Below are 26,215 nucleotides of genomic sequence, written 5' to 3'. Positions count from 1 at the left end.
TGATTCCAAGGTGCTGGCGAGATGGCCCAGCGGTTGGGAGTGTCTATTGCTTTTGCAGATGACGCGAGGACAGTTCCAGCACCCTCGTATGTCTAGAAGCTTCCTGGAACTGCAGTGCCAGGGGATCCAACACTCCCTGGCGCCTCTATAGGTACTGCACCTGTGTACAAACCCACACACAGACACATACGAAGACTCACATAATTAAAAAAAAAAAAAAGAAGTGATTTTATTAGGTTCCAAATGGGAGAGCTCTTCCTGGTGAACCAGGATCCTGTTGAGCCATGAGCTGAAATCTGAAGTGCTGGTTGCATCTCATGTGTTCGAGAAGTGAGAGTAAAGCAGGGGAACTTGTCCCATCTCTTTCCTCAGACTTAGGCATTTCTCCCCACTGTTTTAGTCACTGTTTTGTTGCTGTGAAGAGACACTAGAACCAAGGCAGCTCTTTAATAAAAAGAAAGCATGCTGGGCAGGGGTGGTGCGAGCCTTTAATCCCAGCACTTGGGAGGCAAAGGCAGGCAGATGGCTGTGAGTTCGAGGCCAGCCTGGTCTACAAAGCAAGTCTAAGCAAGTCCGGGATAGTCAAGGCTACACAGAGAAATCCTGTCTCAAAAAACAAAAAAAAACAAACAACAAACAAAAGAAAGAAAGAAAGCATTTAAACAGGCACTTGCTTATAGTTTCAGGGGAGTTAATCCATGGATCGTCATGGTGGGATGCAGACAGGGATGGCAATGGCTTAGAGCTTTACATCCTAATCTCCAAACAGCAGGCAAGGGACTGGGAAACACTGAGCCCGGTGTGGGGCCTCTGATAGCTCAAAGCCCAACCCCAGTGATGCACGTCCTCCAATGAGAACATGCCTCCTAATCCTTCCCAAACAGTTTCACCAACTGGGAACCAAGGATGCAACTGTCTGAGCCTATGACAGCCTTTCTCATTCAAACTACCACCGTCTCTCCAGCGCCCCCTCTGCTCCTCCCTCTACCCCCCCAACTATATTTTTGTAGCTTTGATCGCACCAGCTCATGAGAGGTATTTTTGGCTACATGGTCTTTTGCTACTGTGTGGCAAGGTGTTCCATTTTCCTCCAGCTCTGTTGCATGCTAGGGGCTAGGGCCTGACCTACTAGAGAGATATGGTTTCATTCTAGAATGCATGCTGCCTTTGAGATTCTGTTAGAAAGCTCATATGATACTTACCCTCATGTGGCACCATAGGTATGTTACATAATATGGCCCTCACAGCTCAGATGACTCTTACCGCATCTTGGATGAGTTGGGGCCACTTTCCTTGCTTTTGGAGCTTACTTAAAACTAACTGTTTTCAGTGTATACCTTGTATCATGGAATAAGTCTGTTTTGACTCCTGGCTTGAAGTCTAGAATGGTGGTGGCTTGTGGCTGTGGAGGTGGGAGTGCAAGGCTGCTGGCTCACATCCGGTTAGACCAGGAAGCAGAGATGGGGTAGGAAGCAGGGCCAGGTCACACACCTCAAGGCTTAGCCCCACTTGGTGAGCCTCTTACTCCAGCTGGGCTTTACCTTCTAAAGGTTCCTCAACTTCCCCAAAGAACACCAATATCCAGAGACTGGGTGTTTGAACATATGAGCCTGTGGAGAACATTTTACATACAAACTCTACACACACCCATACACACACACACACAGGCACTATACATATATATATGTATACACACATATACATACACACACACAGGTATACATGTATATATACATATACACACATTTATACACATATGTACATACATATACACACACACATATATTATGTTCATATACTTGTTTAAGCCCCCCATCTATTATATAATATATTATATATAAATGGAAAATGTATATTATTCCTTAACTCATCATATAGCCCTGAGAGGATATACCCCTTCTTACTTGGAATTGCTCCACAAATACTCAATCAAAACGAGTAGGGTTTATGTGTTCTGCTCACTGTGCGTGACTGCGTTGAGGTTGTTTCTTCCCAAGGGAAAAACCTTGTCCACAGTCCGAGGAACATTTGGAGTCACTAACAGGTTAACCTTTCTGAAAACGCTTGAAGGCTGCTCAGAGAGCCTTGGGCAGCCAGCCCCCGGGGCTTAGATGCTCACTAGACAGATGTACGTGAGAACAACGGAAGGAGCCTCCTATCGAGGGTGAAAGGCCCCAGCCCGCGCTCTGCAGTTTTCTATATTTGGACAAACAACAATGCTGGCTGTCACTCTGTAACCTAAAAGAAGCACCATAGGCAACCATGGAGAGAAACCCGAGTGGTCTAAAGAGCTATTATGGATAATTAAAGCCCTCTATTTCTTCAGAAAGAATTCTTTTTTTTTTTTCCTCTCTCTTATTCTTGGCCAAGTGTGCCCTCCATCCTTCCTACAGAGATTATTTGGAGGCATGGATGAATAGATTCTCACTCCGTCTCTAAGGGCTGCAAGTTTGGAGTGATGTGCGGGCAAGCCTCCATTTCCACTCAGCTGGGTGAGGACTCGTCTCTAGGAACTGTGGTGAGTGCTGGGAACTGAGACAAGGAGACAGCTTCTGCTCTTTGCATGCCCAGAGCCCACCAGATAGGGCAGGCCTTTGTGCACTACTGCACACATCCACACATGCACACACGGTCTCCACTCCGCATGCTGAAGATAGCAAACAAAACAAAAACAAAAAAACAAAACAAACAAAACAACACTCAAAACAACAACAACAACAAACACAAAAACCCTCTAACTTGATGTGATAAGCATTCAGACAGAGGAATATAATGTCTTCTGGCAGCAGAGGATGCAGAAAGTGCGCTCAGCACAAAACATAAGCCAGAGTAACACATGAAATGCCAAGGATGAAATACAGCTCATCATTTAGTCAATGTTCGCTCCATTACTGGTTGTAATAGTTGACTCTTTGTAGAGTAAAATCTTAATGGCTCCGTGACATATTAGTTTTGTTGTACAGATGAAAAAATGGGAGATTCAGAACAGCCAAGGCACCTGTCTAAAGCCACACAGCTAGTCATCACACCCAGGTTGTCTCACTGTCTGAAGTGGGCTTTGCCTCTCAGTCTTCCTTTTTGAGCCTGCATATATAAAGACACCAAGCCAAACCAACAACAAAACATAGCATAACCCCAGTAATTTCTTTAAAAATTTCTGAGACAGGGTCACACTATGTATCCCTTGCTGACTAGGACCTCAGTGTGCAGACCAGACTGGCCTCAAACTCACTGAGATCCACCTGTCTCTGTTTCTAACGTCCTGCGATTAAAGGCATGTTTCACTAGGCCTGACATAATTTAAATTTTATCATTATTACTTTGTTGTTATTGTTGTTTGTAGCAAGGAGGATGAAACACATGGCTATATACATACCAGGCAAGTGCTCTTTCACTAAATTACATCCTCCTGTATTTAAATTTTTTTTAAAACAATCAATCTGGTTGTTATCCCTTACCCAGTAAAAAATTACACTCTCATCAGTTTGATGTCCCCCTGCATCCAATCAGGCTGAGCAAATGACTCACACACACGACTTAGGAGATCTCTGTAGGATCCATACTTCCTTCTGACCCCTTGGTCTCTTAAAGTGGTGGCTCAGCTGTCACTTTTGACAAGGGAGCCTGGACCCAGTGCCCAGTGTCCTCTCTGCCTCTGTCATGAAGAAGTGGCTTCAAGTCGAGCCGCAGATCCTGCTGCTCAAAGGTCCACCGTTTCTTCAATTACTCCTGTGACCCCCATGCTGTCTTGTGCTTCCTTGGGAAAGTCTCAGGATGTCTTAGCAGGTACCATGTACAAGAGGATGCTCCTGTTGGTCTCACATCTTAGCAAGCACCGTGTACTAGAGGATGCAAGTGATGTATTGATTTGAGCCTTCTAGGAAGCAGACTCTAAGACAGATAGGACTAGACATAGGATACATGTGTTGAGAGAAATCCAGGAGGTAGTGGCGTGTGTCTGGTTGAGCATGCAGCCTACATGCTCTGTGTGAACAGAGAGGGAAGGGAGCCAGGTTAGGTAGAGCATTTTAGGTCACAGTACACTGCATTGTCTGGTGACTGTCACTGTGCATGTACGCGTCTTCCCTCTCTGCCAGCATGGGAGATGTAGGAGATTGGAGAATATGCCACATTCGTATGCTGCTGTTCTCCGCCAGCAGCACAGTACCCGGCACACAGTAGGTGCTTAGTAAATGTCTGCTGTGCCGATTTGAACCTAAGGGTTGTTTATTTTTCTGTGTACTTGCCTCATATCTAACAAAAGAAGCTGCCAGAATTATCCTCCATATACATTCGTGGGGAAAGGAAATGATTTTGCTTTAGAAATTAACTATTTTGTTAGTAATTATATTAACTACTTATATTAGTTTAATATTTATGAAAACAATCATATTAAAAAGGATTACAGTATGGCATAGAAAAAGTTATTTTTTTGTGTGTTGTATGTGTGTATGTGTGTTTACACATTTGTGTGTGTGTGTGAGTGTATATTTGTATGCATGTGTGGGTGGGAGTGGAGGTCAGAGGTTGATTTTAAGTGTATTCTACCATCATTTTCCATTTTATTCTTTATTTTGTTTACCTATTATTACTGTATGTGTGTGTGTGTGTGTGAGAGAGAGAGAGAGAGAGACAGAGACAGAGAGAGAGAGAAAGAGAGAGAGAGAGAGAGAGAGAGAGAGAGAGATTGCCTCTGTGTGCATGTGAAGGTGAGAGGTCGATTTTAGGAGTTGGTTCTTTCTTTCTACTGTAGGACTTGGGGTTTGAACTCAGGTTGCCTGGCAGACACTTTTCTCTTCTGAAGCTTCTTGTCTTCCCTCCACCTTGTTTTTGAGGTAGCATCCTCACTGAAGCCAGAGCTCATCAAGCTGTCAGAATTAGGATTACAGGCATGTTCTCCAGTACCCCAATTTTTTTATGTGGGTGCCACAGACCTTATGCTTGTATTGTGAACACTTTGCTGACAGAGCCATCTCCCTAGCACAAACAGCTCTCTCTTCATAATTGATCGGGTTCTGTTTGCTCCATTACTTTTATTGCTTTAGAAGAAGGTAATTAATTTTAAGTCATATCATCACTTGCACCTATAGAAATCAGTGAAAACCATCCACACATAGCTTTCTTTTCCTGAATATAATCTTAGCAAGCTTCTAGTAACTCTAAAATAAAAATCTCATGCAACATATAGTTGGGTCGGCCATTTCTCTTTCAGCGGGAATTCAGAACAGCGTGATTGTTAAGGACACAGACTCTGAACATGGTTTTGCATACCTCCTCAAATGAGATTTCCTCCTCTGTAAACAGAATGAGGATCCTGCATCTCCTTGGGTTTGTATGACATGTAAGAGACTCCCCCCTCTATTTTTTTCTATAAGGCCTCACTCTGCAGCCCAGGACACAATTAGACTTGCTGTATTGCTCAGACTTACACTTGAGCCCTTCCTTCCTGCCCTCACCTACCACATGCTGGGATGACAGGTGTACATGGCCAAATCCAGCAGATCTGAATGATTTAGTGACCACGAAAGTCCAACACAAAATCTAGAGCATTGGTCATTTTAGCCACTATTGTCTACTTTAATGATGATGGTGATGATGGTGGTGGTGGTGATGATGGTGGTGGTGGTGATGATGGTGAGGAGGAGGAAGATGGTGGTGGTGGTGATGATGATGATGGTGTGGTGATGATGATACTGGTGAGGAGGAGGAAGATGGTGGTGGTAGTGGTGATGATGGTGGTGGTGGTAGTGGTGATGATGATGATGATGGTGGTGGTGGTGGTGGTGATGGTGGTGGTGGTGGTGATGGTGGTGAGGAGGAGGAGAATGGTGGTGGTGGTGATGATGATGATGGTGGTGGTAGTGGTGATGATGGTGGTGGTTGTGGTGGTGATGATGGTGGTGAGGAGGAGGAGGATGGTGGTGGTGATGATGATGATGGTGGTGGTGATGGTGGTGAGGAGGAAGATGGTGGTGGTGGTGATGATGATGGTGGTGGTGGTGGTGGTGATGATGACTGATGATGATGATAATGATGACAATAACTTTCAAAATATATTTTCCACCCTTCTGCAGTGTTTCCTCTTTCCGTTCCTTGGCACCATTCTCATTTTCACTTTGTGTATTTTCCCTCACTTTGAACACTGGCTTCTATTTGCTTTCCATTGTTTTTGTGACGCAGGAAAATCGATGGGAGGAATGAACAAGAAGACAATATTGAGCTGAATGAAGAAGGGAGGCCCGTGCAGACATCCAGGACACATCTCCCCATCTGTGACTGCAGCTGCTGTGGCATCCCCAAGCGGTACATCATCGCTGTCATGAGTGGGCTGGGCTTCTGCATTTCCTTTGGGATTCGGTGCAACCTTGGAGTGGCCATTGTGGAAATGGTCAACAATAGCACTGTGTATGTGGATGGGAAACCAGAAATCCAGGTCAGTATGGAGCAAGCGTGTGTGTGTGTGTGTGTGTGTGTGTGTGTGTGTGTGTGTGTGTGTGTGTGTTAGTTGTGTAAAAGCAAACAGAGTAATTCACTAATTAATGTAACAAACACATAGAGTGACAAACCTCATTCTGGGTCCTGGACACGGCGATAGGGATAGTAGGCTGAATGTGACTGACCAGGACATTGTCCAGGAGACACATGGCATAAGGGACAATTTGGTGTGACAGTTGCTATGTCAGTGTGGCTGTCTCAGACACTTGGGCTCCTCTAGGAGTGGGTATACCAACCACAATGTTGGTATTGTGACATTCCACAGAAAGTGATGGCTGAACCAGACAGGGATTTGGTAAAATAGGAAGAAAAATGTTCGAAAGGAACATTGTGTGTAAAGGACTGTAAGGAAGTCAGACAGACAGACAGACAGACAGACAAACCATGGTGTGTTAGGGACACGAGACCCCACACTTTTTCTTTGCTATGAACCCCTTGAAACTTGTGAACAATTTGGTGAACCTTTGGTCCAAGATAATGTTTGAAATTCTTGGCATAATAGGCAAAGAATTACAAAGGGAGGCGATTATTATTTTTTTTAATACTTTTATTTTATTACACATGTAAAAAACAAACTACATACAGCAGGGAGAACAATGTGACAATCATGAGAATAATGAGTTCTGTACATGTTACATTCATAGTGACTTGGCCATCTGCATTCATACAGTTTGAAGTAAGTGTCTTTCCTGTCTTGTTGGGTCTTTATTTCCGAATGAGATTCAATACCTATCCTATCTCAACTCTAATAGCTTAACGTCTTTACCTTGATCTAAAACGATCTTGTTCCCTAACCAAACTTGGTTGTAAAACTATACTATCTTGTCTTCAGTGCCCCTCAGAGACTTGAGAAGGAGTAAAACTTAAATTCCTGAGTGAACCAGCAGTGTGGGTTGGCAGCTTCCAAAATGCACAAATTGACTTAAGACAGTTTACTACCTGACCAGTCACCCGATACACTTTATAACATTGGAGCCTCATCTTCAGCTTTCTGGCCTAATATCTCTGCCAGATTTGTTCACAGGGCAGGAACTATTGAGGACTTGCTTACCCTGACTTGGAAGAGTGCGGCCATCGACTCTGCCTGCATCTAAGTTGCCCATTTTTAGGCAGTATTAAATGTAGAAGAATATGCTTTAAAATTAAATTTATGGTATAGAAACAGGCTTTCTTACTAGTACATTAGATGAAGAAATTAGCAAAGTGCCTGAAATTGCTGTATTTTAAAGACTGAAGTATAAATAGCAGTTTGAGAACACGGCAATAACTATAATGTCATTTGAACATGTTTCTGGCTTTCACCCATGACACCGATATTACCATGTTTTAAACTATATTTATATTTTCAGAAACTCTAAATTTTAGTCAGTAGGTAGTGAAGATAAAAATGGTGACTTTTCTGTGGTTTATTAGAACACTGGAGTGCAACTTTGGTGATTGCCCATGGACTTGGAGTAATTCCAGGGAAAAGGAGCGTTCTAGAAACGTGAACCAAGGCAACCCACCCCAGAGCATTTTATTCCAAGGTTTTACCCCAGATAGTATACAAATCAAGAAGTTGGAGCCTGGTGTGGTGGCACACGCCTGTAATCCCAGCACTCAAGAGGCAGAGGCAGGTGGACCTCTGTGAGTTCAAAGCCAGGCTGGTCTACCAAGTGAGTCCAGGACAGCCAAGGCTACACAGAGAAATCCTGTCTTGGAAAAACAAAACAAACAAAAACAAATCAAGAAATTGTTTTGCACAATATTTTTGTGAAAGCAAATTTTAGTAAAAAAAATATTATATATTAAGCTTAAAAAAAAAAAAAAAACCCTGATTTTTCCCTATCCAAGTTTACAGACACACCGGACTCCTCCACACATCCCAGAAAAACCACTGCTCAATGGACAGAGACCTGGTAAAAGTGTGATGAGCAAGGAGGCATCATTTTAGTTCTTGTGGTTGGCCTGGTGTCATACAGAAGCACTGGAGTTCTTTAACAAACTGCTCTATGAATATAGGAAACATAAATCTAGTTTGTTTCCTACCTAAGCCTCATAAATTATGGGGTGAATAAATGAAAACACGTCCCCTTGAACCACCCCATAACTGGATGTCTGTGCTTGGATGCATGCTTAGACCTTTGGTTTCCCATTTTGGTGTCTGGGAAGCCATGGATTGCTTACAGGGTTTTATATGAAGATATCGTGTGACGCGAAGCCTGGACTGTTTCTGAGTGCTGTGTGACTGTGAGAAGGGGACATGGGAGGTACTATTTCCTCAGCTGACAACACGGTCGCCTTCTCTTTGATGTCACATCAGTTAGCGTCACCTAGCGTAGTCCCCTGCCAAGGACTGGCCTTGGGGAAATTTGATGTCAGTTGGTGAAAAAGAGGTCTTTAGCTGGCACGCAGGCTTTCCCCTGTCATTCATAGAGAATGTTCTTGCAGAGGGATGCAGCACCATGGAGACGCTTTAGTCTGTTTTGGATGCCTCAGCTGAGTCTGTCTGAGACAGATAGCCTTCTTGTTCTGGGGGATGGTGGTGAGGTAAGGAGATGAGACGGAGGGAGAGAAACACTCAATGCATTTAAAATAAAGAGTGCTGGTGGGGTTTCAGATGTGTATCACAGGTATTCTTCCAGCCTTTTGTGAGTAAGGCTAGCTGATTAGAGCTTGCCTGTGGAGACACAAATCAAAACAAGACGCTGTTCGTATTTGTCTGTTGCGGGAGAAGACAGCGGGTCATCGGAGTCTGCTTTGGGGCCTATGGAAAAGACATTTTGGTACAGTGTGCTCTCCAGGTCCTGTGGTTTTGCTTAGAGGATCTGATTAAGAGCTAAAATATGGTTCCTCTCATTCTGTCTGGCAGCAAGGGTAGGAGATTAGGAACTAGGTATGGTGGCTTGTACCTGTAATCCTAGCACTCAGGAGACCGAGGCAGGGGCCGGGGCAAGGCAGAGTCCAGCCCTGCTCTAGTTAAATGGTGGGTTCAAAGACAAACTAGGTTACATAACAAGACCCTGTCCCCAAAAGCTAACCAAAGAAGAAGGGAAGGAAATAAAAGGGAAAACCTAAGCCCAAACATGGACTCCAAACAATAACAGCCCCCCTTAATAACAAGAGCAATAACCTCACCAAAACCCAATCAAACAACAACAAATGTACATGCTAACTCATGGCAGGCTGTTCCTCTGTTGTTCATACGGAACAAGTCCGGGATCAGCCGAGAGTGACCATCAGGATGACAGTACCCCGAGTGGCTGGCATTTCTCTGTCTGTGTTTTGTTTCATGGGAAAACATAGTTATTTTACACCAAGATATTTTGGGGAGGCTCATTTGAAGGTATGGATAAGCACCACAAACAGGGAAGTCTTTCAAATACATATGCGGCGTGCTTCCCACGAGCGGCGTGAGAGAATTACTTAGCTGATCTGTGGAGAGTTAGATGTTAGTCAGCTAACCTAGGCCCATGGGGGCTCACAGGGACTGAACCACCTACCTAAGAGCAGGCATGGGCTGGACCTAGGCCCATGTACAATTATGGAGTTCATGGACAGCTTGGTCTTCATGTGGGTTCCCTAACAATTGGAACAGGGGTTGTCTCTGGCATGGTCTCTGTTGCCTGCTCTTGGGTCACTTCCCCCTAGCTGGGCTGCCTTGTCTGGCCTCACTGGAAGAGGATGAGCTTAGTCCTGGTGCAACATGGGGATAGGGTGTAGGGTGGTAGTGGTGGCACCTTCCTCTGAGAAGAAGGGGAGGGAGAAAGTGGGAAGGGGGTGGGCCTTGGAGGAAGGAGGGAGGGGGCTGCGATTGGGATGGGATATAAAATAAATAAATAAGCAGGAAAAGTAGATGAAGATGAAGATGAAGAAGAAGAAGAAGGAGAGAGAGAGAGAGAGAGAGAGAGAGAGAGAGAGAGAGAGAGAGAGAGAGAGAGAGACTCAGCCAGGTATTGGTCATACCTTTAATCCCAATTCTCAGGAAGCTGGGGCTGGGGGGGGGTCACAAGTTTGAGGCCAGCCTGGGTTACATAATGAGACCCTATCTTAAAACAATGATAAAAGAGGACTTGTCTGTTTCTTATTTGTCCTGGAGATTAAATCTAGGGTCTGACACAAGCAAGGTCACCACTCTACCACTGAGCCACATCCCCAACAAAATATATCTGATAATTCAATGGTAACTTTGTTTTTGGGTTTTTTTTTTTTTTTTTTTTCCCATTTGGATATTGAGCCCAGGGTTTTCTTCATGCAAGGTGGGTTCTTTACTTACTAAACTATGTCTGTAGCTCTTAAAAAAAAAAAAAAAAAAAAAAAAGGAATGAAAAAAATTAAAGGACCTGAAAGACCTGAGACTATAGTTATCTTCGGACTATCAGTACATTGGCAGCTGAACACAGCATAAATCACGTGCTATGTACCGGGCTTGTTTTGCTTCCTACACAAACTGTCTTATTTTCTCCTTAGCACACAATATTTGGTGTGTCACATTTTATACACACACATGGACTTTAAATTTGTGCGTCTCTTCCCCCTCGCTAGCAGGTAAATTTGTAAGACCAGAGACCTCTTGTAGCCTAAGTATTCAAGGTGTCTTCCCGAAGTACTTGCTGAAGATGAAAGACCTCACAAAGCTGTCACATGGTGACACAGCGTATCAACTGCTCCTCAAACATAATTGCATCTGAATTCTTGTTTCCAGATGGCGCAGTTTAACTGGGATCCAGAAACTGTGGGCCTTATCCACGGATCTTTTTTCTGGGGCTACATTGTGACACAAATTCCCGGTGGCTTCATTTCAAACAAGTTTGCTGCTAACAGGTAAGAGTAAAGGACATGGTGAGGACGGCCTGGGTTACCACAGAGCCTTGGACCTTTTAAACTCTGTGTATTTGTTCTTAGTGTAGGGGTGCAGAGTGGAAAACAGGAGCCATGCAGGCAGAGGCAATTCTGAGACCTTGATCCCCGGTGGGGGCTATTTTTAAGAGATTTGCTTCCCCACCACCCCACAATGTAATTTATCTTGTAATTCATTACATGATTATGTTGTAAAAAGAATAATCATTTGTGAGCCAGGGAATGTGGTCATGTCCTCTCACTGGCTCACCGAATTACCTCTACTGAGTCACATCTTTCTCTTTTGGGTCCCCAGTTTCCTCAACTGAGAAATGAAACATTAGTTTAAGTTGTGTTTTGGAGCAGTGACCTTTTGTACATCTATGTGTTCATGTTACTGTCACCAGCACAGCAGGAACTGTGTCTTGTGGACCCTGGGTCCTTGCCGTTAGACCACAGGCTGCTTTTATCGCTCTCCAACGACTCTGCAGTTGTCTGAGGAGCAAACTCTCCACAACAGAGTGAAGTGTCTCAGGAGAAGAGGGGGAGTTTTCTCTCACTGAAGTATTGGATGAGAAGAGCGTGTGCGTTTAAGGGAGCTGCTGTAGGCTGGCTCCTGTTGCAGAAAAGGAGTGGCCCACACTTCCAGCTCCTGCCTAGCATGCTTGTCATGAGACATTGCACAAGTCCACTTCGTGAAGTAGATCAAATTTTGCAAGGTAGTTATTTTTTTTTTTTCTATCTCTGAAACCACAACTTACACAGTTGTGAAATCAGGATAGTGATTTGCCAATGGGCATTTTATTTGAAGAAGGGAACAGAAGACAATGTAATTAAAGAGAATAAAGACAATGAAACATCTATCTGTATGACCTCTGAGAGCATTTTTCTGAAAATGGTCTCATTTACATGTGTGTAAATAAGTATAGACTGGGCTATACTATGAAATGCATATATTTATATACACACCCACACATAACTACATACATATATACACACCATACCTGTGTGTGTGTGTGTGTGTGTGTGTGTGTGTGTGTGTGTGTGTGTGTGTGTAGGGGCCTGTGGTTAATGTAAGATGCCTTCTTCAGTCACACACCACCTTAGTTTCCTGAGACAGGGTCTCTCACTGAACCTAAAGCTAGCTGATTCAACTAGATTATGTGGCCAGCAAATCCCAGAGATTCCTGTATCCTCATCTCTCATTTGCCTGACTTACAGGCTCGCGCTAAAATTGGCGTTTTATGTGGGCTATAGCGGATTGAACTCAGCTTAATATAAAATGTATTTTTTTTTTTTTTTTTTTTTTAGAGTTAAGGCATAACGCTTGAAAGCCACCATCATAGTATATACACGCATTGCTGCCTTTACTTCTGTCCTCGGCTAGCTTGTTTCTTTTACTTCCTGCTGTTATTTGCCTACTGTATTTCTTTAAGAAGTGATCAAGTCCTGAATGCCACCAACTCTTCACTGGTAACTGCTTACACTCCCTGCCTCGAGGAGAAAAACCACACATACAAAGATTTCCTAGTATGTAAGGAAAAGTGGGAGTGTCATTAAAATACGTGTGGAGGGGCATCTGGGGATGTAGTGCAGGTGGTAGGGTGGTGTCCTAATAGGCACAAAGCCCTAGGGTTAGTGCCCAGCACTGCATAAAACCAAATGTGATAGAATACATCTGTAGTCCCAGCATTCAGGAAGTAGAGGTAGGGGGATCTGAAATTCAAGGTCATCCTTAGCTAAGTGTTGATTTCAAGGCTAGCTTGGGATATGTATGTATGTATGTATGTATAGCAAACATATACACACCACACACACACCACACACACACAGACACACACACACAATACACACTCACATGACTCTGCCTAAATGAAAATTCTGAGAGGAGAGAAGAAAATGGTGCCTGCCTTTTTTCTTCTTCGTTCTTTCCCAGAGGTTTTTGGGCTAGCAAGAAGGAGAGAGCAAGTGGCTATGTTGGGAGCTGGGGAGTAAGGCAGGTTCGCAGTGTGGTCCCAAGCTGCATCTTGGATGGTCAGTGGTCTCTTTTGGTCTTTTGAGAGCACAGTGGAAAGCAGGAGACACAACCCCAAACATGCAGAAGTCACAAATAGGAATGGTCACTTGAAGGAGACCTGGTTGGATGTAGGGGCACCGGAAGTTCCCCTTGGCGTAGTCATCCCGCGGCCTTCTAGGGCACCACGCAGGTTCGGCACCCCTGGCCTTCCATGAATGTAAGCACAAATGGTCCATCGGCTGGAAGCTGAAAATCAAGGCATCCCAGGAGTCTGGCCGGGACAGAGCAAATTCTAGCACACTGTCTACTTCTCTAAATTAATTTCTCTTAATTTTCATTGTGGTGTTTCATGACCTTTTAGGCTGTTTTCTCGTGTTTAACTGAAGTACTCTTAGCCGTCATCATCCTAGGCAATAATACAGTGCTTTGGTCCCCTAGGGTCTTTGGAGCCGCCATCTTCCTGACGTCGACTCTGAACATGCTTATCCCCTCCGCAGCTAGAGTGCATTATGGCTGCGTCATGTGTGTGAGGATTTTGCAGGGTCTGGTGGAGGTAGGAGAGACCCTTTCTTTATAGTGTTCATCTTTGCCAGAGAAAGCAGGGCGGTTTAGACCGCTCAGCTCCTGAAGTAAACCCCCTTTTCTCAATTTTTGGGGGTTCTCTAGAGACCCCTTTTTGCATCTTTGAAACCATGTGTTCACTGTGCTCATTACATTCCGACGTAAAACACACGTTGTATGTGTATCCGCAGTAACTGAGACTCCCCTTGGGCCTAGTGATGGACGGTGCAGGCCTACCATCTCAGTTACAGAGGAGACTGAGACAGGAGGGCCTCAAGTTTGACGCTTTCCTGGGAAAATTAAGTGAGGCCATGTTGCAAAACAGAACTTAAGAGAGGCTAGTGCGTAAAAGCGATAGAATTCCGTGTCTAGCACGTGCCAAGTCCTGTGCTCAGTTCCCATTTACCCTCCATAAGAAGAAGAGAAAGAGGGAAAAAAAAAAAAAATCTAGATTGCTGCTGACTCTCCAGTCCAACTTTAGTCCTGTTAGGAGGACATACACTGTACTTCAATAACTAGTGGTGTGACACAAAGAAAGGTGACATTATTAGCTGTGAAGACCAACAAATCTGAGCCTCAGATTCTGTGCCCGGAAATGAGGAGACACATTGGCTGACGGTGGAAGTCATTTCCTGCACCCATATTCTTTAATAGCGTGACATCTTTCTGATTCTCCACCACACTTACATTTGAACTATACTCTTGAATGTTGGGATTGGCGTTATGAGTCAAGATGAGTTAAATTATATAATTAATGTCTTTTTTTCTCATTTTTTAAAATTTTTTATTAACTTATTCTTGTTACATCTCAATGGTTATCCTATCCCTTGTATCCTCCCATTCTTCCCTCCCTCCCGTTTTCCCCTTATTCCCCTCCCCTATGACTGTTCCTGAGGGGGATTTCCTCCCCCTGTATATGCTCATAGGGTATCAAGTCTCTTCTTGGCAACCTGCTGTCCTTCCTCTGAGTGCCACCAGGTCTCCCCCTCCAGGGGACATAGTCAAATATGAGGCACCAGAGTTCATGTGAAAGTCAGACCCCAGTCTCCACCCAACTGTGGAGAATGTTCTGTTCATTGGCTAGATCTGGGTAGGGGTTTAAAGTTTACGGCCTGTATTGTCCTCGGCTGATGCCTTAGTTTGAGCGGGACCCCTGGGCCCAAATCTGCCTATCATAATGTTCTACTTGTAGGTTTCTAGGACCCTCTGGATCCTTCTACTTTGCTATTCTCCCATGCTTCTCTCATCTAGAGTCCCAATAGGATGTCCTCCCCTCTGTCCCAGTTTCCTGGTAAGTGAAGGCTTTCATGGGACATGCCCCTTGGCCTAGTATGCAGATATAAGTGAATATATACCATTTGAGTCTTTCTGCTTCTGAGTTAACTCACTCATTATGATCATTTCTAGCTCAATCCATTTGTCCATAATTCATGTCCTTAACCATCTGTTTGGGTGTCAGTAACAGAGTACTACACGTAACACACATTCGTTTCTTGTGGTCCAGAGCCAGGACGTCCAGGACATGTGCTGCCAACATGTTCAGTGACTGATAAGGGCCTGCTTTGTGGGCCATTGACTGGCAGCCATCTCTGCGTCCTCACCTCACAGGGCCTGCCAGAGTCTCTCCTTGTAAGGCACTAATTCCACCCACGAGGCCTCCACCTTTGTTCCCTTGTTCCCCCTCCCCAACACCCATATTCAAACGCCATCACACTAGGCATTAGATCTCAGCATAAAAATTTGAGAGGAACTTAGGCTCTGTAGCTGGCAACGCAAACACATGATATTTTCATATCGTGGTTTGTGTGAAGCAGAGAATTTACATTTTAAACACAGACAGTAGTGAAACAAAATTAACCATCAATGTTTAATCTTTTTGCCAGGGCGTGACCTACCCGGCCTGCCATGGGATGTGGAGTAAGTGGGCACCTCCCCTGGAGAGAAGTCGATTGGCCACGACTTCTTTTTGTGGTAAGCATGTTAGAATCATAAATTGGCTTAGGAACACTTTTGGCTTCAAGTAGCTGAGAACTCTACCAAGAGTCTTCAAAAGAACATATTTTCCTTCCCCACCAAACAGAATTCCTAAGGTGAGTGGTTGCTGGTCTATATCCGTCCCACTGAGCTGTCTCAGCCCATAGGTGTGTTCAAGCCCTGGGTCTTGCATGGTAGAAGGAAAGAACCAACTTCTGCAAGTTGTACTCCGACTTCCATGCCTGTGCCATGGCGGGTGTATGCCCCTCATGTGCACATAAAACAAACAGACAAGAATGTCATAAGATGTCTTGGAAGTAGAAGAGATGGGATTGTCAAGTTCTGTGTCCCCCTTGTTTTCACAATGAAGCAGAAGTACAGTGCCTTGCGTGAAGATGCAAAGATGCTGTCATGGAGCTGAGCTGAGAAGACTTGGCTCATGGTATGGGACTTTCCTTACTACATGTGACTACCAGGAGACCTAATTGTGGGCATTATATTCCACATAAAAAAATGAAGTGGAGTCTGTTCATCTCCACTGAAAGTAGACCAGCGATCCCCAAGTAGTGACATGACTTCAATTCTTGGGTCTCTGAACTTTTATCTTGCCAAGGTTTCCTCATTTCAAGCCAGCCCTTCTATGCATGGCTGAGAGGATCTGAAGGGGTTATCTCAGTCCTGAGCAGTGAGAGAAATGAGAGCCACCAGCACAGTTATAAAATGCATTTAAAATGTTTATCATAGAGGAAGGGGCCCAGGAAGGCAGAAGTACCTTAGTTTATAGAAGTTACAATATGGTCCGGCAGTTAGGATTAGAACTTAGGTGTGTCTGACTTTTTTTTCCCTATAGACTGACCATTAATGTTGCATTATAGTGCAGTTATGAAAATAAAGGTAAGTTTTTAAAAACTATTTTTACCCTTAAAAAGAATCATTAACTATGAAAAGAGCTACAGTTACTATATTTAGAATACATTTTAGTCAACTATTCTTAGAGAGTTTTTTTGTAAAGATTTTTATTTACTTTTACTTGTAACTGATTTTTGACACTAAAAAAAAAAAAAAGGTTAGTGTGTAAGTGTTGCCTGCATGTGTCTGCATGTTCCTAGTACCTGAGGAGGCCCAAGGAAGGCATTGGATCCCCTGGAACTGGAGTTACAGAGAGTTGTCAGCATCCATGTGTGTGCTGTGGGAACCGAACCTGTCGCTTTTAACTGATAAGCCATTTGTGTCTCTAGCCCATGATTTTTGACTCTTAACTACTGCTTTTTATTTTTGCATGGATGTCTGTGGATGATGATGATGATGATGATGATGATGATGTGTGTGTGTGTGTGTGTGTGTGTGTATGTGTGTGTGTATGTCTGCATGAGCACATACCACAGTGCAGGTGCAGAAGCCCCAAAAAACCTTGGGTGTCAGTCCTCACCTTCCACCTTGTTTGAGAGAAGGTCTTTTGTTGTTTCATTACTGCACACAACAGGCTAACTGCCCTTCAAGTTTCCATGTATCTCCTGTCTCTGCCTCCCATCTTTGTGTAGGAGCCTTGGGATTACAGGTGCTCCCCACCGTGCCCGGTGTGCAGAGGTTTGGGGCGTGTGCAGCAGGTGTTTAGCCCACTGAGCAACCCCATGAGCCCTGCTTCCTTTCTTTGAGGCAGGGTTCCACCTAGCCTAGTCTGAACTTGAATTTGAGATCCTTCTGTATCTGTCTGCAGAGAGCTGGGATTATGTGGCTCCTTGGTTTTTGCTCTAATAAAATACAAATATCCCTACCCTCCCCTTGACTTGGGGCTCATTTTCAATAATGGAGCGAAGATTGGGTCACTGAATGCCAGTTACTTTTGCATTCTATGTAACCATTGGACTGCGGTAGATAATCACTGCACTGCAGTATGTAACCATGGACTGCAGTAAGTTAGCTATTGGACTGCAGTTGTAACCATTAGACTACAGTAGGTAACCACTGGGCTGCAGTAGGTGACCACTGGACTGCAGTAGGTGACCACTGGACTGCAGTAGGTGACCACTGGGCTGCAGTAGGTGACCACTGGGCTGCAGTAGGTGACCACTGGGCTGCAGTAGGTGACCACTGGGCTGCAGTAGGTGACCACTGGGCTACAGTAGGTGATCACTGGACTCAGATTCTTCACCAAAGGAACCAAGGCCCCTTTCTTTGTATGAAATCTCTGAATTCCCACTTCACTGTCTCTGTGAGCCAGTATTTTATCCGCATAACAAATGTTTTATTCATAATTTAAAAAGTCTTAAAGATGTTAATTTTTTCTTTTAAAAAAATAGTATATCCTTGCAAGGTTCAGCTGTCTTCTTTAGTTATGAAGGTGGTTTGGTACATAAATAGCTGTTTGAATTGGTGTATCTGTGGGAACTTGATCTTTGGAAGGTGTTTTTAAGACAGGGTTGGCTATGTAGCCCAGGCTAGCCTCCAACTCATAGTCCTCTTGCCTCTGCTTTTCTAGGGCTGTGCTTACAAAGTGTGCTCTACCACACCCAGCAATCTGATTTGTTTTTAAAATTACAATTTATTTCTCTCCTCTCTCTCTCTCTCTCTCTCTCTCTCTCTCTCTCTCTCTCTCTCCCCCTCTCTCTTTCTCTCTCTCTCCATGTGTGTGTGTGTGTGTGTGTGTGTGTGTGTGTGTGTGTGTGTGTGTGTGTGTTTGTGTTTGTGTGTGTGTGTGTGCGCGTATACATGTACATGTATGCCAGGGCATGTGTAGATGTTCTCTCCTTCCACCATGTGGATCCAGGGGATTGAACTCAGGTCATCAATCTTGGTGGCAGTTGCCTTAATCTGATGAGCCAATCTAATCAAGTCTTTGAAGTGATCATGTCTTTCCTAAGATAAGCTGATTTGAAAAATTTTTTTTTTTAATGTTCTTTTTTTAAAAATTTTTTACTAATTTACTCTTGTTACATCTTAATGGTTATCCCATCACTTGTATCCTCCCATTCTTCCCTCCCTCCCCCCATTTTCCCCTTATTCCCCTCCCCTATGACTGTTCCTGAGGGGGATTACCTCCCCCTGTATATGCTCATAGGGTATCAAGTCTCTTCTTGGCAACCTGCTGTCCTTCCTCTGAGTGCCACCAGGTCTCCCCCTCCAGGGGACATGGTCAAATGTGAGGCACCAGAGTACGTGAGAAAGTCATATTACACTCTCCACTCAACTGTGGAGAATGTTCTGACCATTGGCTAGGTCTGGGTAGGGGTTTAAAGTTTACGGCCTGTATTGTCCTTGGCTGGTGCCTTAGTTTGAGCGGGACCCCTGGGCCCAAATCTGCCTATCATAATGTTCTACTTGTAGGTTTCTAGGACCCTCTGGATCCTTTTATTTACTGAGGGGAGAAATTAACCTTCCTCTTTATTAATATGAATGTTTTTATTTTTCTTTTAAAATTGTTTTTTATTTTATGTGTATGGGTATTTTTGCCTGCATGTGTGCCTACATACCACGTGCATGCCTGATACCTATGGAGGCTAGCAGGTGGCACTGGGTCACCTGAGACTGGAGTTACAGATGGTTGTGAGCTGCCATGCAGGTACTAAGAATTGAGCCAGGGTTCTCTGGAAAAGTAGCCAATGCGCTTGACCTCTGATCCATCTCTGTAGCTCCAACAATTCTCTTTCTTATTGTCTCTACTTCTCCTTTAAGTCATCATTAGCATCATGAAATATTCCCTAGGAGTTTGATGTCTGTGTCCCTGTTTTGTGTGGAGTTGGAAAGAGTGCAGAGTTGAGATGCCTTTAGTTTTTTATTTGCCCTCTTGATTGCCAGAGTGTGTCTTCACCCTATAAAAGTTCCAACCAACCCCAGAAGATGTTAACTCTACCTATTGACTGTGGGTGGTGTGACCCTTGGCCTTACTTTCTATGATAGTTGATGGGCAAGATCTTTCATTTTGATATGCCAGGAAAAATTGCCACACCCCACTCTTGGAGTGGTTTTATAACCCTAAGAGGACTGATTTAAAAATGATTTGATTCAAGGAAAGATACCTGGTCAAGGCTACAGGCCTTATTACATTTCCCAGCTAAGGTGTGGCTTTGTCTCAAATAACAGTTAAGAGAAATATCATTAAAAGGAAACTTAAGCTTGAAGTTAATCCATCCTTAGTCTCAAAAAGATACAGGAATTGGAAGAGACTCTACAAATGGGACCACAGCCCATTGTGTTAGAGTTGAGGAAACTGAGGAAAACAGATGAAATTGACATGGCTAGTGAGAACAGAACTCAGGAGTCTCTCCCGCCCGCACCTTCATCCCTTCTCCAAGCACACCGCTCTCTGAGGGCTTTGTCTGCCCTCAGCGGTAACATCCACTCTGCTCTCTAGGGTAGCCCAAGGGCTGGGTAGCCCACTTGGAACAAGCTCGAGCGGCCGTGAGTGTGGGCTAGGAGATGCTGTTGGAGCTGTGACTGAAGAGGAGGGAGAGTGATAGACAGGGGAGGCAGTCTGAGTCAGGTATAGTCTCTCCAGTGATGGAATGTTTCTTACGGTGGGGAATTGTTGACATTTGATGGTGAAGGAGACAGGGATGAAAAAATCACAGAGTAGTCGAGCAGTGGTGGCGCACACCTTTAATTCCAGCACTTGGAAGAGAGAGGCAGGTAGATTGCTGTGAGTTTGAGGCCAGCCTAGTTTAAACAGTAAGTCCAGGACAGCCAAGGCTAACACAGAGAAACCCTGTCTCGAAAAACAAAAACAAACAAACAAACAAACAAACAAAAAAAGAAAGAAAGAAACACCACAGAGTAAGATCTTACCACCCTGTCACCATAGACAACTCATGTGTCCCCAGCCTTGGTTTTTTTTTTTTTTTTTTTTTTTCCCCTATAAAATGGAGGAGAATATTTGTATCTCCCTTATCAGGTTGAAAGAAGCTAAATAAAAATTCTGGGGTCAGAATGCTTGGCTCTGTATTTAGCACATAGCATGCACTATAGCTGGTCTTCCTTTCTGATTTCGTCTCAAGAACTCCTTTGCTCATGTAATCTTCACCCTACTGCTCCCTGTGGCAGGAGGCATTGCCCGCGGTGCCCATGCATGCACCCACTGCTTGTGAGAGAAAGAGACAGAGAGAGAGAGAGAGAGAGAGAGAGAGAGAGAGAGAGAGAGAGAGAGAGAGATATGAGGAGGAGGAGGAGGAGGAGAAGGAGGAGGAGGAGGAAGTAGCGATTGCATTGCTAATTTATGATCTAGAGTGCTTGCTTTATTTCTGCGAGGAATTCTAAGATTTAAAATCAATGTACCTTAGTGGTGAGGATTTTAGCTCACTTGAGAGAGCACTTGTCTAGTTTTCAGGAAGATCTGGGTTTGGTCCCAGTACCACCGAGGAACAGATGTGCTGACACAGAAAGAAATGCAGCACCTGGTAGGTGGAGGAAGGAGGATCCATAGTGCACAGTCGTGTGTAATGAATTCAAGGCCATCCTATACTACATAATAGCCTGTCTCAAAATAAAACACGTGCTTCGCTGTTCTGTACATAATAAAAGTATTAGCGTTTGGCATTTATGTGGCAAAGCTTACAGAGCATCCTGACATACGCAGGAACCCCAAGAGGTGGGGATTTCTTTCCTATCTTATCTGCGAATGAGTCTTCCTACTTCCTCAGATCTCACAGTCACATTCCAGGTCCCAGGCTGCACCTGTCTCAGAGATAAGGCCCAGCTTAGGCAGGTGTGATATTTCCTTACTTCCCTGGAGCATCACCTACTTCCTGAAGATGGTGCTTAGTGTTAGATGTGCACAATCAACTCTGCTTTCATGGCAACTGTTTGTCTTCAGGAACAACTTCTCATCCATGGCCCAGGGGGCAGTTTCACAGATCCAGTTAGCATTTGCTAGGAATCTACAGGGCTTTAGTTTTCCTACCAGATGTCCAGGAGCTGCAGAAGATGGGGAAACCAGGTGGCCCCTTGTGGTCCCCACTGTCTTCTCCAGACAGGACAGATATGCTCAAGCAAGTCCATAAAGTTCAGTATCCATAAAGCAAGAAACGCCAAAGGACAAAATCAACACAGTCTAAATTTCAAGGTCTCAATTGGCTTTTTTTTTCCTTTCAGAATCATCAACAGTTCAATTCATAAGATAGAATGGTTGTTACAAAGGGGCCAAGCTGGAGTGGTTGCTTCATGAGCAGAAAAGGGCTGACAAATGGCAGAAACTAAGAACAAAAAAGCAGATTGACCCTTTCAGGGACTTCCAGTGCATGGCAGCAGGGCAAAGACCCAGAGCAAGAGAAAACTAGCCAGTTAGCTTCAGGTAACCCATTTAATGTAAGGGTAAATTCAAGGATACTCAAGAAGTCTGTTTTTATACACAAGGAAACTAGCCTGTTATTTTTCCTGGGTTTCCTAAAAGAAATCTGATAAACAGCTTAGCTTTGCCTTTGCTGTAACCTGTTTAACCTTCTTAAACTCTATAGCCCCTCCATTGAGACCTACTTTAGTTCTTAGCATGACTGTGGCTCCTCTGTTAACAACAGCTATGGCTCTTAGTGAATCAGAAGCCATTTTGCTCCTGAGTCTCTGTTTTGATTATAAGGTGAAATTAAGTTCACATTCTCAGGGCCTACGTGCCTGAAACCAGGAAGGTTCAATGTTTGCTGCTTAGAATAAAACAATATATGATAAATGCATGTTCTGCTTGGGTTAAGGTAAATGATGTTCTATCAGAGTTGAGGCTGCAACATCCTGCTGTGTCCTTACTCCCAGAGAGCTGGAAAATCCCCAAGAGATCCCCTACCCTAAATCCCAGCCAATCAGCTTAAAATATTTTGTCTAGCTACCAGGACATTGTGCTCAGAACAAAACCAATTCTTTTTGTGTTTAACAGGTCAAAATGATGTAGTGCTGCCCTCCCCCTTGCCTTCCACCTGGTTACCTGGTTGTGACCTGCTTATGGTTTTTCTTATTTAAAAAAACCTGCCTTTGAAACAGTCCTGGGTCATAGTATGGCTCCGGAGTCCACTATGTCCCTGCCATGGTCAGTTTTGGGGTGTGGCATACTAATAAGCCATCAGTATCCCATTGAGAATGGCACTCGAGTGGTTTGTTTGGCAATTCTTGCATTATAACACATTGGTGATGCAGAAGCCTGGGAGTAGTGACTTCACTTGATCTTTAGTCCAGTCTGCCGGGGCTCACTATATCCACATCACCCAGGACATTGATCTCCTGCAAGTTTTATTCAATGGAAATGATTTTGAAAATGTACCCATTTAGGGAGTGAGTGGAGATAGTCCTCCTGCCAGCTTGGAATCTTCCTGAGTGAGGTGTGTGTGTGTTATACTTTATTTTTGAAAAGATTATAAAAGCATTTAAAGGGGTTCCTAGGAGCTCTGAAAGCAGGCTCCATGCTCCTGTACTCGCTGTCTTTGGCAGCCAGCACTGTGCCTGGCTGCATTAAAACTTTTCTCATCTCTGGATTCTGTTTGCTCATGGAATTCTAAACTGCAGTTCCCCCAACCCTCCCCCCCCCCCCGTCCCCAAAATTGTCTAATCCCTGGAAATGTCTCTCAGTGAAGTTAAAGAGCACCCTGAAGACTTTCCTCTCCTAGATGATCTGTTTTAGGGTACACTTCGGGGACTGGGGTGTAAGCTCAGTTTCAGAGATGTCGCTTTAGTCCCCTGCATGCTAACAACATCAATGATGTTCACTGGGAACCCCTGACTGAATCACGGAGACGTCTGACTTGTATTTTATCACATACACTCTGCCTGGGCTCACAAGACTCATATGATGATTGGTCAGTGTCCTTTAATCTTTTCTGCTTCCAGGTTCCTATGCTGGAGCAGTGGTTGCTATGCCCCTTGCAGGAGTATTGGTACAGTACATTGGCTGGGCCTCTGTCTTTTACATTTATGGTGAGTGATTTGGCTTCATGAGTTCATGTGTTGCCACCCAGAGATATGTTTTACTATATAAGGGTAGGCTTAAGGGTTTGCTATGTGAAAATAGGAATGTAAAAATCAATTCATTATACAAACAGGAAGTCTGCTTGTGATTAATTTAATGCTTATATTAAACTTGGCATTTTAAACAAGCAGAATATTGCCTTCTTTTTATGTCTCAATTAAAAAGATGGAAATCATCAAGATACTGCTCAATGAAGCCATTGAAGAGAACTCTTTTTTAAAAGATTTTATTATGTATACAGTGTTTCACTTGCATGTATGTCTGCACACCAGAAGAGGGCACCAGATCTCATTATAGATGGTTATGAGCCACCATGTGGTTGCTGGGAATTGAACTGAAGACCTTTGGAAGGGCAGGGAGTGCTCTTAACCTCTGAGCCATCTCTCTAGCCCCTTAAAACTCTTAAAAATTATGATAAGGATGCTGAAGTGTAGCCCTTTACAATTGGTGGCTTCTGTTAGGGGTGGGGTTGAGGAAGGACTCAGTTTTTTCTTAAAAGGAACTGGCCACTGGAAGTTTGATCATGCTCCAGTGACTGTGTAGGCAACACAAAAAGGACTTGTGTTTCTTGTTTGTTGGGTTTTGTTTTGTTTGTCTTTTACTCTTCTGGCTTGTTTGTTTCTTCTTTTCTGTGGGGGAAAGAATCACAAGGATTGGGGACACTGACCTGGGAGGACTGGGAAGGAAGTGTGATCAAGGTGCGTCATGTAAAATTAACAAATAATCAATAAAAATATTATGTTGGAAACAATTTACAGCTATAGAGATGGAAGCAATAAGTCCATGTCACTGAGCCTTTTGTTTTTGTTTTTTGTTTTTTGTTTTTTTTATCTGCAGGCATGTTTGGGATTGTTTGGTACATGTTTTGGCTGCTACAGGCTTATGAGTGCCCAGCAGCTCACCCAACAATATCCAATGCAGAAAAGACCTATATAGAGACAAGCATAGGAGAAGGGGCCAACTTGGCCAGTCTGAGTGTAAGTATAGATGGAAGGTAAATTCTGATTTCTTTCCCCGCATGTTTTTTATCTCCATGACTGTATTTGCCTTCTTGTGGGGGGATCTCTGCAAACACTAAGGCTGGCAGAGGAGCGATCCACACAAAGCAAGAGGGAAATCCAGTTCAGCACAATTGAGTGGTGGGTGCTGGTTTAAACTTCTATGGTCTGACGCTGTGCAGTTCATGTTAGACATATTTAAGAAAAAAGTTTCCTGCTAATGATGATCTCAATCCCATGTGCACAATAAAGCTTAAGATATAACTACACCAAAACTCTTCTGCAAAGTACACGTGGCCTCTTCCATGAAGACGGCTTCTATAGCTTCAGGGACTAGGATCCAGTGTGGTCTCAGTCATACAATTAGTGTAGAGGTCACCAGAATATAAAGTACATGTGCCATCTCCCATAAGGAGAGCTGAGAAACAATGCTAAGAGATAAACATCTAGGGAGGGAGAGTCCGAGATAAGTGGCCTGGCCCTCCAGGTAGCAAAGGTCACCAGGCTATTAACTACATCCACTCCCAGCCTTCCGGGTGGAAACCAGGTAAGCACATCCCTTCTGTGTGCTTAGCACTGATAGTTTCGCCTGTGCTTATGTGTGAGCTCAAAGACTTCACGCTCCCCACACCTTCTTGTAGTGACACGATATCGGCGCCTTTGCTCAAAACGTCACGGTCTCTTTTACTCCCCAGAAATTCAGCACACCGTGGAGAAGGTTTTTCACTTCCTTGCCTGTCTATGCCATCATTGTGGCAAACTTCTGCAGAAGCTGGACCTTCTATTTGCTCTTAATAAGCCAGCCTGCTTACTTTGAAGAAGTCTTTGGATTTGCAATAAGTAAGGTAAACACAGACATTTCCAATGTTCTTGAACGGTTTAACTGTCTTGATGCCTGGCTGAGGCTAACTCTGCCTGATGAGGTAGTTAAAATGGCTATCATTATTCAGAACAGCTCTGTGACACTCGGCTTCCCAGAGATCAGACAATAATCTGACCATGTAGTTCCTTCTCAGTAGCGATCAGAGATATGTTAATCTGCTTTTAAAGACCTTGACTCTAGCTAATCTCAGGGCACCACTGAAGCTAACGACAGACACTGAATATTAGTTCAAAGGTAAAACGATTTTGATGGAGTGGGTTTTCTCTGTACAAACTGCTCATTTTGGGCACTCGAGATGGTTTAGTGGGTAAAAGTGCTTACAGTCATAACTGGTTACCCGAGTTTAGTCCCCAGGACTCAGATGGTGAAGGAATGAGTCAATTTCTGTAAGCTGTCCTCCGACTTCAACATGTGTGTTATGACTCGCCCTGCCCCCACCCCCAATAAATAAACAAATAAATGCAATTAACTGCTCATTAGGTGGCAGAGAGAACACTGAGGTTAAGTTTCAGACCAGCCTCTTTTCTCCT

At 44.0% G+C, this 26,215-nt stretch overlaps 1 protein-coding gene across 1 annotated transcript in view; it reads left to right on the top strand.

Moving 5' to 3' along the window:
- Positions 1-6,188: 6,188 nt before the first annotated feature.
- Positions 6,189-26,215, top strand: part of Slc17a8 (solute carrier family 17 member 8) — a 36,053-nt gene continuing 16,026 nt past the window's right edge. The window contains exons 1-7 of the mRNA XM_051139834.1: positions 6,189-6,433; positions 11,180-11,298; positions 13,769-13,883; positions 15,775-15,862; positions 23,666-23,752; positions 24,642-24,781; positions 25,498-25,647. Of these exons, the coding sequence (XP_050995791.1) occupies positions 6,320-6,433; positions 11,180-11,298; positions 13,769-13,883; positions 15,775-15,862; positions 23,666-23,752; positions 24,642-24,781; positions 25,498-25,647 (813 nt within the window). The 5' untranslated portion in view covers positions 6,189-6,319. The remainder of the gene's footprint in view (positions 6,434-11,179; positions 11,299-13,768; positions 13,884-15,774; positions 15,863-23,665; positions 23,753-24,641; positions 24,782-25,497; positions 25,648-26,215) is intronic.

This window comes from Acomys russatus, chromosome 31 (genome assembly GCF_903995435.1).
Source record: "Acomys russatus chromosome 31, mAcoRus1.1, whole genome shotgun sequence".
Lineage (NCBI taxonomy): Eukaryota > Metazoa > Chordata > Mammalia > Rodentia > Muridae > Acomys > Acomys russatus.
This window is presented reverse-complemented; position numbering and strand designations above follow the sequence as displayed.